This window comes from Dermacentor silvarum, chromosome 2 (assembly GCF_013339745.2).
Source record: "Dermacentor silvarum isolate Dsil-2018 chromosome 2, BIME_Dsil_1.4, whole genome shotgun sequence".
NCBI lineage: Eukaryota > Metazoa > Arthropoda > Arachnida > Ixodida > Ixodidae > Dermacentor > Dermacentor silvarum.
Window position 1 is genome coordinate 175,891,888 of NC_051155.1, and position 14,062 is coordinate 175,905,949.

General features: G+C 46.9%; 1 protein-coding gene across 5 annotated transcripts in view; it reads right to left on the reverse strand.

Moving 5' to 3' along the window:
- The window catches only part of LOC119442190 (calcitonin gene-related peptide type 1 receptor), a 335,667-nt gene that overhangs the window by 31,381 nt on the left and 290,224 nt on the right, over positions 1-14,062 (reverse strand). For all 5 annotated transcript variants that reach the window (XR_007465673.1, XM_049661951.1, XM_049661950.1 and 2 more), the window contains 4 exons: positions 11,091-11,216; positions 10,117-10,295; positions 7,901-8,103; positions 559-684 (listed from right to left, as the gene is read on the reverse strand). Coding sequence is in view for 4 of the 5 variants with exons in the window: in XM_049661951.1 (XP_049517908.1) it covers positions 559-684; positions 7,901-8,103; positions 10,117-10,295; positions 11,091-11,132 (550 nt within the window). In the remaining variant the exon portion in view is untranslated. The remainder of the gene's footprint in view (positions 1-558; positions 685-7,900; positions 8,104-10,116; positions 10,296-11,090; positions 11,217-14,062) is intronic.

Here is a 14,062-nt window from a genome sequence, read left to right on the forward strand (position 1 = left end):
TAAAGTACGCAGTTGTCAGAAGAGTAGAAGTCGTCCCCCCCTCCCTCCCGCGCTGCCTTCCCGCTTTCCACCTGTCGCGTGGGAGATTGCGTTGCCAGTTCCCCTTGCCCCCGGTTGCAAGATACGCATTTGGTGCCACAGCACAGCGTCGCCCCCCCTCCCTCCTTCCCTCACATTACCCCACGCCTCTCGCGCGACGGAGGAGGTCGCGTTTGCTATCCGCCGTGCGTTCGCTCACCGTGATAGCGCGCGTCCCCCGCGCGCTTTCACTCGCACATACGGCGCGCGGCGACGATTTTATCACCCTCGCACTTTATACGGAACCTCATGGCGGCGACGACGACGGCAGAAATCCGCTTGAAGTGTCCATATAATTGCTATCGCAATAATAATAAATGTTCTGCTTTCGGCAATAGTGGTTTAGCTCATCTCTGACAGCACACTCTAGCAACCTTGATTATCCTAATTCTATATCTCTGCGTCTCTTTATAAGATGTCCCGCAACATTTTGAGCGACTTGGCGACAAGAACAGGGTTTGCGTCGGGTGCACGGCTTACTGATGCACTGTGGCGTCTCGGTGATGAAGTATGCATGCGCGGGGCATGGCTTCTGTACGGTTGTCCCGGCAGGAGTGTCCTTGTAGCATGTCCAGCCGTCCCATGTGGCGGGACAGTGAAGTCCATCTGCGAGGAAGACGAGCAAGAGAAGAGTGATAAGCAAACGGCAAGGAGGTTAGCAAGGCTGAAGCGCGGTTGGCTACCCTGTACTAGGAGAAGGGGCAAAGAGGAGTGAAGTATGAGAAGAAGCAGACAAGAATAGATCGCATTATGCTCGCCCACACGTGCATAGTTCAGTATGTCCAATGCGCTCATGTAAGCGAGGAAGAAATTAAATACTGTAGGCATGCTTGAACACGCATGTTGTAGGCACATGAAACACTAGAACGCACAGCGGTGATCACCCCTTCTCTTTCCGGCCCTCATACACACGTATTTATTGTAAATTAGTGACAGTTCTTTATTGAATACTGCCGGTGCGAAATGCCCAAGCAGGAGAGGGAAGAAACACAGAACGTAACGACATCGAAGCGTACACAATACCACTTTAATGTTAGAGCAAATATATAATAGTTCAAACTGCAAAAAAACAGTTCTAAAGGTGAAAGTAATGCGTAATACAACGCTTAAAATATTTTTGCTACATCACTGTATTGTAGGAAAAGAAAAAAAGTCACAGGCCTGCGCGGCACACGCGGCACAGTCACAGCGTAAGCTGGTGAAGCTGCTCAAGAGTAGCTCTAATTTGGGCACTATGCACAACAGGGTCTTCGCGGCAGTCTGTTCGCCTCATATTCACGAGAACGATCTGAACTGTCCACCCGGCGTCGACGGCGAGCTGCGGCTTGAAATGTTCTCTGCACAGCAGTCTGCTGAGCCCGATCAAGCCTTACAACTGCAACTTACATGTCAGGCACGCTGCGTTTGCAGATATTTTAACTAGATGGCGCCACCATACTGGCGAAGGCTGGTGATGGTTTTTTTTTATTGCGCGCCTCGTCTGAATGGCATCTCGTCGTCTGCGCCTGCGCATGATGCGTTTGCAGTCGCCTTAGCTAGATGGCGCCACCATACTGGTGGAGGCTCAGATCGTCTGCACCTGCTTTAAAGGGCATCTTTCCGGCGCCCTATCGCAAGCGCTTGCGTGGCTCAGTGGTAGAGTATCTGGCTCCCACGCAGCTTGCGCGGGTTCGATCCCGGCGGGAACCGGGTACTTTTTTCGCATTTCGAGCGATAGCGGTTACCTTCGCCGGACGCCGTCGGCGGAGGCGGTGGACACCATCGCTAACCGAAACGGCTATTGGAATGAGCCCATAACCACTTACGCTGTAAAAAGAAATTCGAAGGAACTATAATGTGGAATATATAGCTTTAAGAGAGTGAAGACACATGCATGTGGAAGCGCCTGCCATTTTGCAATTGTTCGGGGAAACAAGGAGAGCCTGAACCGGTAAACGTTATGGCAAAGTACAGGGTTAAGTACAGAGGACGAGTTTGACAGGTGTGTCTGATTGGTAATGGTTTTATATTTGGGGCATAGTGCATGACGGGTTTGCGATTAAACATTACGTATAAAAGCATCTTTTCTGTCAGCTTGAGCTGTTTATTAAGCAGCTGATAAATGATTTGGGCACAATATATGAAATATTGTGCCAAAATATTGTTCGTCTGCGGCTGTTTTATGTCACCGACAAACAAATAAATAAAAGCTAGTTTGCTTTTTCTTTAGGAGCTCTTACTAAAGAAAAATAAAGAAGAAAAAGAAGGATCGTATTCACTGAAACATGCAGTGTGTGTGTACTTTCTTGCGCTGTTGTACAGCTTCAAAGCTTCAAATACACTTGTCTGTAGAGCACGGCAGCAATATTATACGAAACCACTTGTTCCCTAGTGTGCCGTGATACACGGGCACGTGATCGCCCTTAGCGTCATGCAGGAAGTAGAGTGCTCGAAAATTGAAACGCGAGCAGGAACGAATAGCGACAAACGCATTTTACGCGTAATTACATGAAAGAGCCACGTGTAATAGCACTGTAGCTGGTCTCTAAGCATCGAGTAGACCCAAGGGTATTGTTTGGAGAGTGCATTACTAATGCCAGTGAGCCTGGAAAAACCACAACGTGCCTAAGTAGCTACGAAATTTTCGCATTAGAATGTTTGAGCATTGTATTTCACACGATTCTTGGTTATCGATGACTCGTGCATGCTACTCTGCAGGATCGCAAACGGCTACTTCGCTCCGAATTTAAATGTGCCCCCTCCCCCCCCCCGCACACACACACACACACACACACACACACACACACACACACACACACACACACACACACACACACACACACACACACACACACACACACACACACACACACACACACACACACACACACACACACACACACAAAAAACAAAAAAAACAAGCAATCTAAATTTTCGGGTCGTGATAGGATGACTCATGACAATTAAGGTTTACCACCGATGCACGCATATTGCTCAGACGGTTTATTGTTCCTTTTCATCATGACAATATTTCCCAGCCCCAATTAAAACAAACTAAGCCACGGCTCATTGACAGCTTTGGGCGATCATGTCATTCGGGCTTCACGAACCAAGGAAGGTCACGTACTGTACTGGTTCTTTACTTATTCAGTCCACAAAAGCCCTTCTGCACTTCATGAAAGATACTGGATTGCACGGACGCTTGTGACAGCAGAGATTCCTCTGCGACGGACTCTGCGAATGACTGACTCTATTAATAACGTTACTTTTCTCTCCTTATCTATTCTTCCTCTTTCCCCCTCCCCAAGTTCAGGGTAGCCAACCGGGCACGTCCTTGGTTAACCTGACTACCTTTCCCCCTTCGTTTCTCTCTCTCATTATTTCACCGAGAGATGATTCATATTTGGATTGCTTGTTGCAAGGATTATTTCCTTTCGGAGACAAAGATGCTTTACTGCGAGGTTCATTTGACTAAGATGCTCTATGTGTATTGACTTATTATGTCTACGTCAGATTGTAAAGCACGTAGCAACGTAGTCAAACAAAAAGTAATGAACTCAGTCAACATCACCATGACCTTCGTATCTGCTCATTGTTTTATAGAGCGAGAATAATAATAGGATCAAAGGGGCTAGATTTTTGTTAGTCACAACAGCGTGTGACAGACACAACCATGTGAGTGGTGAGTTGAGCGCTTGTGCGTGAATCACTTCGTCCGTCGTCTTTCCTGCGCTCTGAGTTTCTTGTGAGAATGATACTAACTAGCCCACCCTTCCATCCCATTGCAAGACAATGAGGCCAGAGAAGTCACAGGGGACGCTAACTGATGTGTTTAATTATAGTGTAGAAATAATCAGGTAAAGGGAATATTAAAGTGCGCAAGAAGATAACTGGCCGCTGGTGGGGCAAGTTTTCTTAGGTAATGTTATAGAGTGCTTATTGAGATACGCACTCTTGATCAGCTTGGTTTTCATTTTCTGTACTGTAGAAAAAAAATATCTAGTGTATATGTATGATGCAATGCATTCCTCTATGCACTGTTAAGCCAGCACCGTGAGCACTTGTGCGCTGTCACAAATGCTGACATTTCACCTAGCTTCCTTGAAAAAAAGAGAGAGAGAGAGAACCTGTGTATTTGCATTGCTAATTGAAGAATACATCAAAGGACTCCGGGAATTCATCAGCTGCATCATGCATGTGTGAACTCCCCGAAGTTATTTCTTCCCAATAATTATGAGTCTGCAGGGTCACCTCGAGGAACACTTCATTCATTGTTTTTAGTGTTCCCATTGCCATTTACAAGTCATCGTCGATGTTGGCGTAGAGCTGCCTGCGTTCACAGAAACACCATTTGCTTCTTATGCGCTAGTCCAAGTCTACAAATTCGGGGCACTCGCTCAGCCAAATTAATTAGCAGGGTTCGTTTGGTATTCGCAGAAGTTCAACTTAACCGAATTTACGGCTCGTGTTCCACGGATTATTTAATACTGGGCCCAATGAACACTAATAAAACGCTCACACACTCTTCCTCATATCCAAAGATTCGACTTAACCGGGTTCGCCTTAACGGGTCTCTGCTGTATTTGGCTTGTACATGGAGACTCGGATGCCATTTTTAGGGCGCCGCATTCGGATCAAAGAAAATCGAGAAGCAGGGGTTCGAACGGTTTGGAAAGCAAACGTGCCTTTCATTTGCTCTCGTTCGATTGGTGAGAATTTATTTTTTCACGAAGAAAACGCGATTACATGACCGATCCCGAGAGGCCAAGCGAACGGTTCGTTCTCTGAACCGTTATAAGAAATCGTTGAGACACGATCTTATAGCACGGTTCGGAAAGCGAAACCGATCGCTTCACAATATAGCGCTAGTCATGAAAAACTCGATTCTGACCAATCACGCGAGGGCAAACGAATTATTCGCTTTCCGAATCATTTGCAGCCCAGTGCTGGTAGCCCTGGTCACGACGTCAGTGCAAGCCACGTATTTCAGCGTTAACCAAATATACGATTTAATTAAAAACTAAAATGATGACTCTATCTGCTAGTAGTCAAGTCCATAAAGTTTGCTTACTGGTAAACTTGAAGCACGAACAAAATACAGGCACGACTGGATCGACATGGACAAGTACTGTCTGTCTTCTCAATTTTTCCTTTCGCGCTTCAGGTGTACTAGGGATGGAATCCCGCTCTCGAGTCTTGCTTGATTGGTGCGCGAAGAAAATGCAATCTACACGTCGTCATTCCATCTTCAAAGGAGCATAATGTGAACTGCAGGCGTTGATAAAGCTTGTTCTCTTGATTATATAACCCCTCATATTTCCCCAGTTGGCAGGCAAAAATGATAAACTCTTGCAGTTAATAGTATGCAATCGCAAAACAGACTAGTGATGGTGCCAGCACATGAAACCAAAACCGAAACTGCAACGCAATGTTAATTTAAATTGTTATTATGATCAAGTTTATAACTATTCTATGCAGATTAAAATGCCTAATAAGTTTATTTCAAAACTGTAAAACTTCAATGTCAATGTTCAGTAGTAATAAACGCGTCTAACTCTTGTCTCTATGTAAAAATATATTTCATTCGTAAAAACCTAACTCACAAAGAAAACATTTAATTCAACTCTGTAAGAGGGAACGCGATATTACAGCTCAGTGTAGTGATATAATTAAAAAAAACAAAAAAACAATAATTGTTCTCGGCTTTTTACACATTTAGCACGAAAAGCAGCACCGTGGGCCACCCTGACCTGTTGGCCTCAATGACGATGCGTTGCCGTAAACGCGATCAGTTGCGCGGTTGCAGCGTAGTGACAGAAACCAAAGTCGCCAAAGTGGTTGGTCAATCGCAGCTCTCCGTTCGTGCGTCGTTCCTTGTACCAGCTGGGAGATACCGATTTGTATGAGGTAGCACATTCGTCTGCCTTGGCTGTCGGAAACAGCCCGCTTTAACGATCAGGTTGACAAAATTTATTCGAATAGAGACGCCGCGTCCTTGGCAACCCAAATGACGATTGCATATCAGGTGCGCGTTGGTCGCCTTGTAGTACCCGATTATCGCTGCTTGGATCCTTGAAATGCTAAAAGTTGAGTAACCGTTTTATGACAGCAGCTGATAGCCGGACAATGTGTCCCGATGTTGTTTAGGCACACTTTGCGGAGCTGTCATGAGGCCAACACAAAAACAACTGTAAACTTGCGCAATGCGTAGGTTTGGGCGGCTGGAGGATCGCAAACGGCTACCTCGCTCCGAATTGTAAATGTGCCTTCCCCCCCCCCCCCCCCCCCCCACACACACACACACACACACACACACACACACACACACCACACACACACACACACGCACACGCACACCACACACACACACACACACACACACACACACACACACACACACACACACACACACACACACACACACACACACACACACACACACACACACACACACACACACACACACACACACACACACACACACACACACACACACACACACACACACACACACACACACACACACACACACACACACACACACACACACACACACACACACACACACTTTACTGCCCTGCGTTGTCTGCCACTGTTAGTATGCCAACCCAATTTCCGTTTTCATTCCAGTGATCGTATGGTACTATTTCTCGTCTATCTAGGAAAAAGGAGGTAGCTAGCATAGCCAATTACGCCAACTCCTTCGGCGCGCTCGTTTATTACAACAAGCCATTTTTCGTAGCTGAGCGAGAAGTGCAGGTAAACTGAGTGCTTACCATCTCAAACCGTCTCAAAGTGTAAGTAGCGGCCACCTCCGTCAAGGAACGCATACTCTGAAGTCAATTTCTGGAAAGAGTCGTGCTTGCTAAACACGGACAACAGGAAGGCACACGGAAACAAACGGGAGCGCGTTTGTGTTTCCGTGTGCCTTCCTGTTGTCCGTGTTAGGAAAGCGCGACCCTTTCCAGAATGCAATTCCAACTCGCCCAAGAAACAGCACTCTGAAGTTGGCTCCCGTACACAGCACGCACGCACTCCGGAGAGTGCCGCTATCGCGCTCTACGGAGGTTTGCGAGAAGAGCGGTACAGTAGAGCATCGGTTATCCAAGCACAAAAATTGACAACTGGGCTTGCAAGAAACGCCCCATTGCGATGAATAGGGAGCAGCTGAGCTGAGCCTTGAGTTGAAACTATGAGAATAAAAAGCGGTTGCGCATGTACAATCAATGGTGTGCCATTGTTGACAGGGGAAGAGAGAATTGCACAGCTCAAACACGAATACACAGACACAAGTAAGAATTTTGCTAGCGCATTCGTTTTTCCTTCAAACAGTAGTCTTACGCAAGTGCCAAAGTTTTAATTAGGGGTAGCAATACGTCCCCTACCTTACGCAGTTTCGAGATTTTTCTGTTTTAATTTCACTTCTTTTGAAGCGAAACTCTCGTTTTCGAAAGACTCTCACGTGCAGCGGCGTTCTATCTCTTCTTTCTCCATTTAATGACATAACACTACGTTTGTTGCTTCTGAAAAAGCGCCCAATTGTGCAATGGACGCCAGGTTTCGAAGTGCATCGTCAGTTGCACGTACCTGTGTCCTCAGCACTGGCGTTCTCGCTTACATTCTCTCTAATTTCGTGCGCTACAGTCAATGAGCTCTTACCAGCTGGAGCCCTTCTTTGTTCTAGTTTGATTTGTCCCCGATAGCAGTTGCGCAATGAATTTCAACATTTTTTTTGCATTTCCGCATTAAAGATACAGCTGAGGGTGATGACTGCTGCCTGTTTCTATATTATTGCTTACAGTTATTTCGTCGCGCTGTCGCGCGTGTCAATCTGAGGGCATACCTTTTGTCGCGCTCAGTCCGGCCTGGTCGTCGGCGATCATCTCCTGGCAGCAATCGCGCGCCGCCCGGCAGCAGCTCTTCCAGCGGTCAGCGTAGAGCCCCTTCTTGAAGGTCTCTAGGACCTGAACGTCGCTGTCGTTGCCGTACGGCTGGAAGCACTCGCCGTCGCATTCGCCTCGACAGAGCCAACCTTTGCGGCAATACCTGCAAGAAGGGAAGGAGAAACCGAGGAGCCTGTCACTTCGGCAGAAAAACGAAGCAAATGAGCATCGCTGTAATGACGGCAAGTTCTTGGAAAGCTCGATCTTTGTGCAAGACCAATGAGGCTTGACCATCGAAGCAGCTCATCATGTGACGAGGATCCAAATTCGCATTTCTTGAGAAAGTGCAGGTACATTTATCGAGAAAGGAAGCTCCCAAGTGAAGTCTCACTCGGCGGAGCCACGTACGTAAGTAAAGTACGCAGAAAGAGAAGCGAAGCGAACAAATAACAAACTTTAAGCTCAAAGGACAAGCACTTCTTGACATCTAAGGGTTTTTGTGCAAGAGAAAATTAGACGTCACATGCCCCAGTTAACTCGGTCGATAAGACAAAGCCGCTGCGTCGTGATTTCTTCATAGAAGTTACCGTGCAAGAGTGCGGAAATGTACGCAGTTATTAAGAGTGAGCCAGTGTGAACTCTCTGTATTTCAATACACTGGCATGTTCTTGTTTTAAAAAATTGGGCATCTGAACTCGCAGCTGTGCCCCGAGGGCTAGGTGAATGAAAATAGTGACCTCTGCTATGTAATTGTCAGTGTCATACCTTCGCGCCATTAGCCGCTAAAACATTACTCGATATACGCGGACTTATTTAGATTAATGGACTGCTAGGACGTTAGGGCGCGCAAACATGGACATGAACGCAATCCCAGCCAGGAAGGTTCTGCTGGTTTGCTTTTTACTTACACTAGTCAGAAGTGACAGGCACGAGTTCACATTTTATATCTGATTTATTTACCCCTTCTCTAAGTTGATCACTATCATAATAACTTCGTCTCCTTTAGAATATCGTAGCAACGCTATCAGTCTGGACTAGAAAGCCTTCCACGCAGGGTTAATGCCTCCAGCCTTGGATAAACTTTCTGTGGTTCAAGCCCATGAAGAATCAAGTACGTACTTGTAGTGCCTTAAAACAGGGGGGGGGGGGGGGGGGAGAGAACTGTGAGTGGTGCAGCTCGCAAATCAACTGTCACTGGTAAATCAGCCCTACATCCTTTACTATTCAAACATATCGATGGAACTGCTCACCTATACGTAGGTTGAGGCTTCATAATTGACCGACATAGCGACATAGATTGCTTTAGAGATTTAGATACTTCTGAACATTACCTAATCAGTTGCAGCTATTTCGCAATTGCTGCTTCCTCCCCCCCCCCCCCCCCCGCCTTTCTTTGTTTTGTCTTAATTAAGAACGACAGTTTTCGCTGTGCTCTTGAATATAAGAGTTCAGAAGTTAGTGCCTGCTTGAACATAGGGAAGACAGCAGCAGGTAGCCCGCATAATAATGGCACATTCGAGTGGACGCTTTCGAGAGTTCTAAACCATACTCGAGGTGCGGTTTACATTCAGATGATCGAAATCGAGGGATCGGAACACATCCTTGAAACAATTAATGAGCGCAGCATAATTAATGGGCGCAAGAAACAAACTAAACACGAAAGAAAAAGGGGTGGACACCATTTTTTAGTGCTGTTTTTTTTTTTTTGCAAATACTAGTTACGTCAAGTATGCACCAACTAGGCCCTCCGCAAGTCCTTTTACGGAATACGTTCACCTGGTTCATTCAAAGAGCTCTGCTCCCCATCTGAGAGCGCGCCCGAGATCCGACAGAATTCCTATCACGTGGTGCCTCCAAATCCTCTGGGAGCAGCTGAACGTTCGGTTCGGACACGCTGTCTCTGGCTGCAAAAGTAGAGAGGGCTCTGCACTGCTGCCAACTGAGTCGGAGCGTGGTAGGAACCAGTTTCATATTGATCAACTGACAACGACAACAGAAAGAACACGGGGCAGTTGTCACTGTCAGTTTGTTCGACTGCTCGAAATTGACAAGTTTTCCAGGTCACCCGCTTTTTATACTCTTTTACGGGAACGATTCGAATGTAAAATAAGATAGCTACTGCGCAGGCCCCAAATGGTAAAGCGAATGAATCGAAAGAGGTTGCGGTGGCCCCTACGTGAGCCTGGAGGCATTCTTGAAGGCCAGGCTGGGCATGTACTTGTAGCAACGCGCAGACGTCAGTCTGCTGAATACGTGCGGCTCCAGGTACACCTGGCTTTCCATACGGCACGTGCCGGGAGCCTTTTCGTACGGGTTCCTCCGCGCCGAGACCATGCACACTGCTCCAGCCGCCAGCTGCGAGTCAAAAGGAATAATTGCGATCAATAGAATCTTGACCGAAGAAAGACGGAGACCCGTAAAAGGCAACAAAGCGGCTCTTACAGCCACACTAAGCATTTTGTTAGCGCGTTGCCTCGAGCATAGTTGCATCCTGCAACATTATTCGACAGTTGATGCCTTTAGATCGGTCGAAAATGTCTGGCCACTTCAAAATGCTCGGGAGCGTTCGCGACGATTTATCTTTGCTTTAACAATTGAACAAGAAAAACATTAGATTGGTCGAAAATGTCTGGCCACTTTAGAATGCTCGGGAGCGTTCGCGACGATTTATCTTTGCTTTACCAATTAAACGGGAAAGAAACATTACGTGGTTCTCGCTACATTCATAGCAGACAACTTTTTTTGTGTGTGTCTGTGAGCGGCTAGAGAGTGGAAAGACAGAACTTTTCGGTACAAAGAAAATGTTTAAATCCACCATGCTTTCGGCGATATAAATAGCCTTCGGACCAAGTATGAATGTGGGTGTGACTTTTAGCGTCTCAATTTTGTGGTCTCACATATCAGTTCGCAAGTCATGTATTTTGCGCCTGATGAAATACGTATGCGTTTACAACAGATCTCAACAAACAATGGTGTTCGTTGTCAGATAAAATGCGTGATTCGTGTAGCACATTCAACAACGCAGAGTTTGTACTCTGGCACATGGATATTCTGAGAATTTGCAGATCCTGTGAAGTTTAATGTCGCCAGTAATCGTCAGGCGAAACCACTTGTTAGGTATAAATATGTTATATACTGAGTGCAACTCACCAGGGAAGCAATAAAGTAAATGCGAAGATGCCCGAGTGGCATGCTGTTCTCTAGTGATGATGAAGCAACCAGTCTTGGTCACGTGAGCTGTCGTCTCTTCAGCGTTCAACTCCGAGCACAATGGACCTGAAGTATCAATAACACGGGATCATAATGCACTCAGTCATACCGTTCTCTTGTGCGAGCGATTTAAGCCCGAGGCAGAAGCCGGGCGGGAATTGTCTTTAAGAGACTACGAATGCAGTGAATATTGGCTTATTCCACTTTATATACAAGTGCTACGCAGTCATAACTGAAGCTAAAGTGCACACCATTATTTTTGCCAAACGTACGACAAATTGTCTATAAATTCAGAGCCCTTCCACTATTGTGAAGATGGAAGCCAGCGAAACTGGGACTATGGTGGGTCTATGGCCGTATCATCGTTGGGCATCACACAAGCGAAAATGTCTATCATTTGCGTTTCGGTGTTTTTCGTAGGCGTTGCAGGGGGAACATACACAGTGGTGATCACCGAACCATCAAAGCGTTTTATTAAAGATGGCTACGCCAATTAAAGACGGCGCGCACACAATCACTCACGCACTCCCGTGGTTGCCAGGGTGACCAACGTCATGTAATGAAGAAGCAAATGAAAGATCCGGCGAAAACCGGGGTATAATGCACACTTTTTTACAATCCTAAGTTTGAAAACTCCGCCAGCCCGGCATTTTCATACGACTCCACGAGGGGGCGCGACATGTCTGAAATTGTTGTACACTACCCTTCCGGTTTTCTACGGACGCAATCTTCTGGAACCTAGCCTTAAGAGCTACAATCCTAAGCTTGAAAACGCCGCCAACCCGGCGTTTTCATACGACTCCACGAGGTGGCGCGACGTGTCTGAAATTGTTGTACACCTAGCTGCCATAATTAATGTATCGAAATGCACAAATTGTGGACTGGTAGAGGCGAGCCAGAACAACATTCTATGGGGATGCCCCAGAAATCCACCCACTAGAGAGCTCACGAAGCAAGCTCCCTCACCGGAGGTGTGGGAATCGACGCTGTGGTCGACAGACCTGGCCATTCAAACCAGGGTGGCAGAGTGGTCGGCTAGTGTTGCAACTCCCTGGGACACGACCTAGTCCCCCTGTCCAGCCTCGGCTCCATTTCCCCTCCCCTCTATATATAATAAAGTTTATAATATAATATCGGAGAGCATTGCGAACTTCTAGACGCGAGAGCTTTAAAGCACAGGCAGAGAGCGGATATGATCGGCGTCTAATGTGGCAAAGACATCTTGCTGTTTCATACCTCTTTTGCTTTTACCTGCTTGTTGTGAAAGAGAGAGTTATATATATATATATATATATATATATATATATTATAACAGGAAAGCTGAGAGATTGGCCTAAACAGTTGTGCTAAATTCATTACATTACAGTGAAATGCCTGCTACTCAGCGTTGGGTAAGCTGGATTGGAAACAAAATGAGAGGAAGAAGGTGAAGAAGTTGATAATGATAAGGAGCTCAGGTAGATGCCCACCCGCACCTGCTGTATTTGTGAGAGGGTCAATCGACGGCTAAATATTTAGCCCACCTCGACAACCGACCACTTTATGAACGTATTCTTTTATGTTCATGGCCAAAATACTTTACGTATCAGACCCTGAAGGCCATTGTGGCTTTTATGGGAACAAGTGAAGTGGATATGCGACTGGGAATGAGTCCTTTCAGTTTCTGTACCTTCGTTTTTTTCGCGCTGTAAAGAAAGACAAAAATGTGAAAGAACAGACAGGAGGACTGACGACGTTATGAACGAACGCTGGCTGGGGGAGTGGATGATCAAAGAAGAGAGAGAGAGAAGAAAGCAATCAAAGCTCACTTACACAATTAGGAGAAGGGCAAAGATTCTTCATTGATCAGCTAACTTTCACACTATCTTAAAGGCGTTTCATTTGCTGCTCATATCAATGGTTCTAAAAAAATGTGGGCAGCTTGCACTAGTGGTGCAAGGCTGGAGTAAACAGCGGAGCTGGTGATCGACCTAGCTTCTCCCAGGTTTTACTAGGCTTGGTTAAGTTTTGCTAATAGATGTTAAGTGCTACTAGGCACGGCATTCCGAATCGGCTCGCCGCCGATGTGCAGATTCTCACTTGGCCGTGCGACGCGCTTCAAGACGAGCGGCTTCTTCTTCGGGTGTCCGGATCTTCTTTGGTCGTCCCATGTCAAGGCTACATGTACTCGCCACAAAGTCAACGAGAGTTCTGCCGCCGTCATGGAGGCTCCGAGCTTTATCTCCCCGGTGAAGTCACGGCCAAGCTGCACCTTCACACTTGCGGGGCGTGGCTGGTCGAAACCTGCCGAGCCGCCGCCAGAGGCGCCTGCTGCAGTCACGGACACAGCGCGCGTTCGGCGCGAACGCGTGGAAACGGGGAAACGCGGACGGCGTTGGCAGCAGCTCTGCGCGTTGTCTCGTTGGTGCTGCTACAATTTCTTTCTGTCTCTCTCGCTCTCATTTTCTCTTTCTCTCTCCCGAGCATAGCGCGCACCACGCGCATGCTCTCCTTCCCTCTCCTTAACGCCCCATGTCAAGGCAACATGTGCACGGCACCGAGAGGAGGCGAAGCACACGCCGCTCCACAAGTGGTTGCTAGGCAACCCAGGTGAGGTCATCGCTCAGCGAGGTTTTGTTCGCGACACACGGACTGATGATCAGCCTAAACAGCTCCGCTGTTAAAACTGCAAACAAGACAGGACACGCGAACAGCCCACGAACACAAAGGAACGTTGGTGCCTTTCACGTGCTCTATCGTGTCACCGTCTTGTTTACGTTGCACTAACATTCCAAGATGGATGCAAACGGCCTCGCATTGCAAGCCTAAAAACTACGTTCCCCGTTGTTGTCGTTGCATTATATGTCCTTTATATTCCGCCACGTGCATTCGTAACTGCGTTGTTTTAGTGTTGCATAAATACTGAACACGCA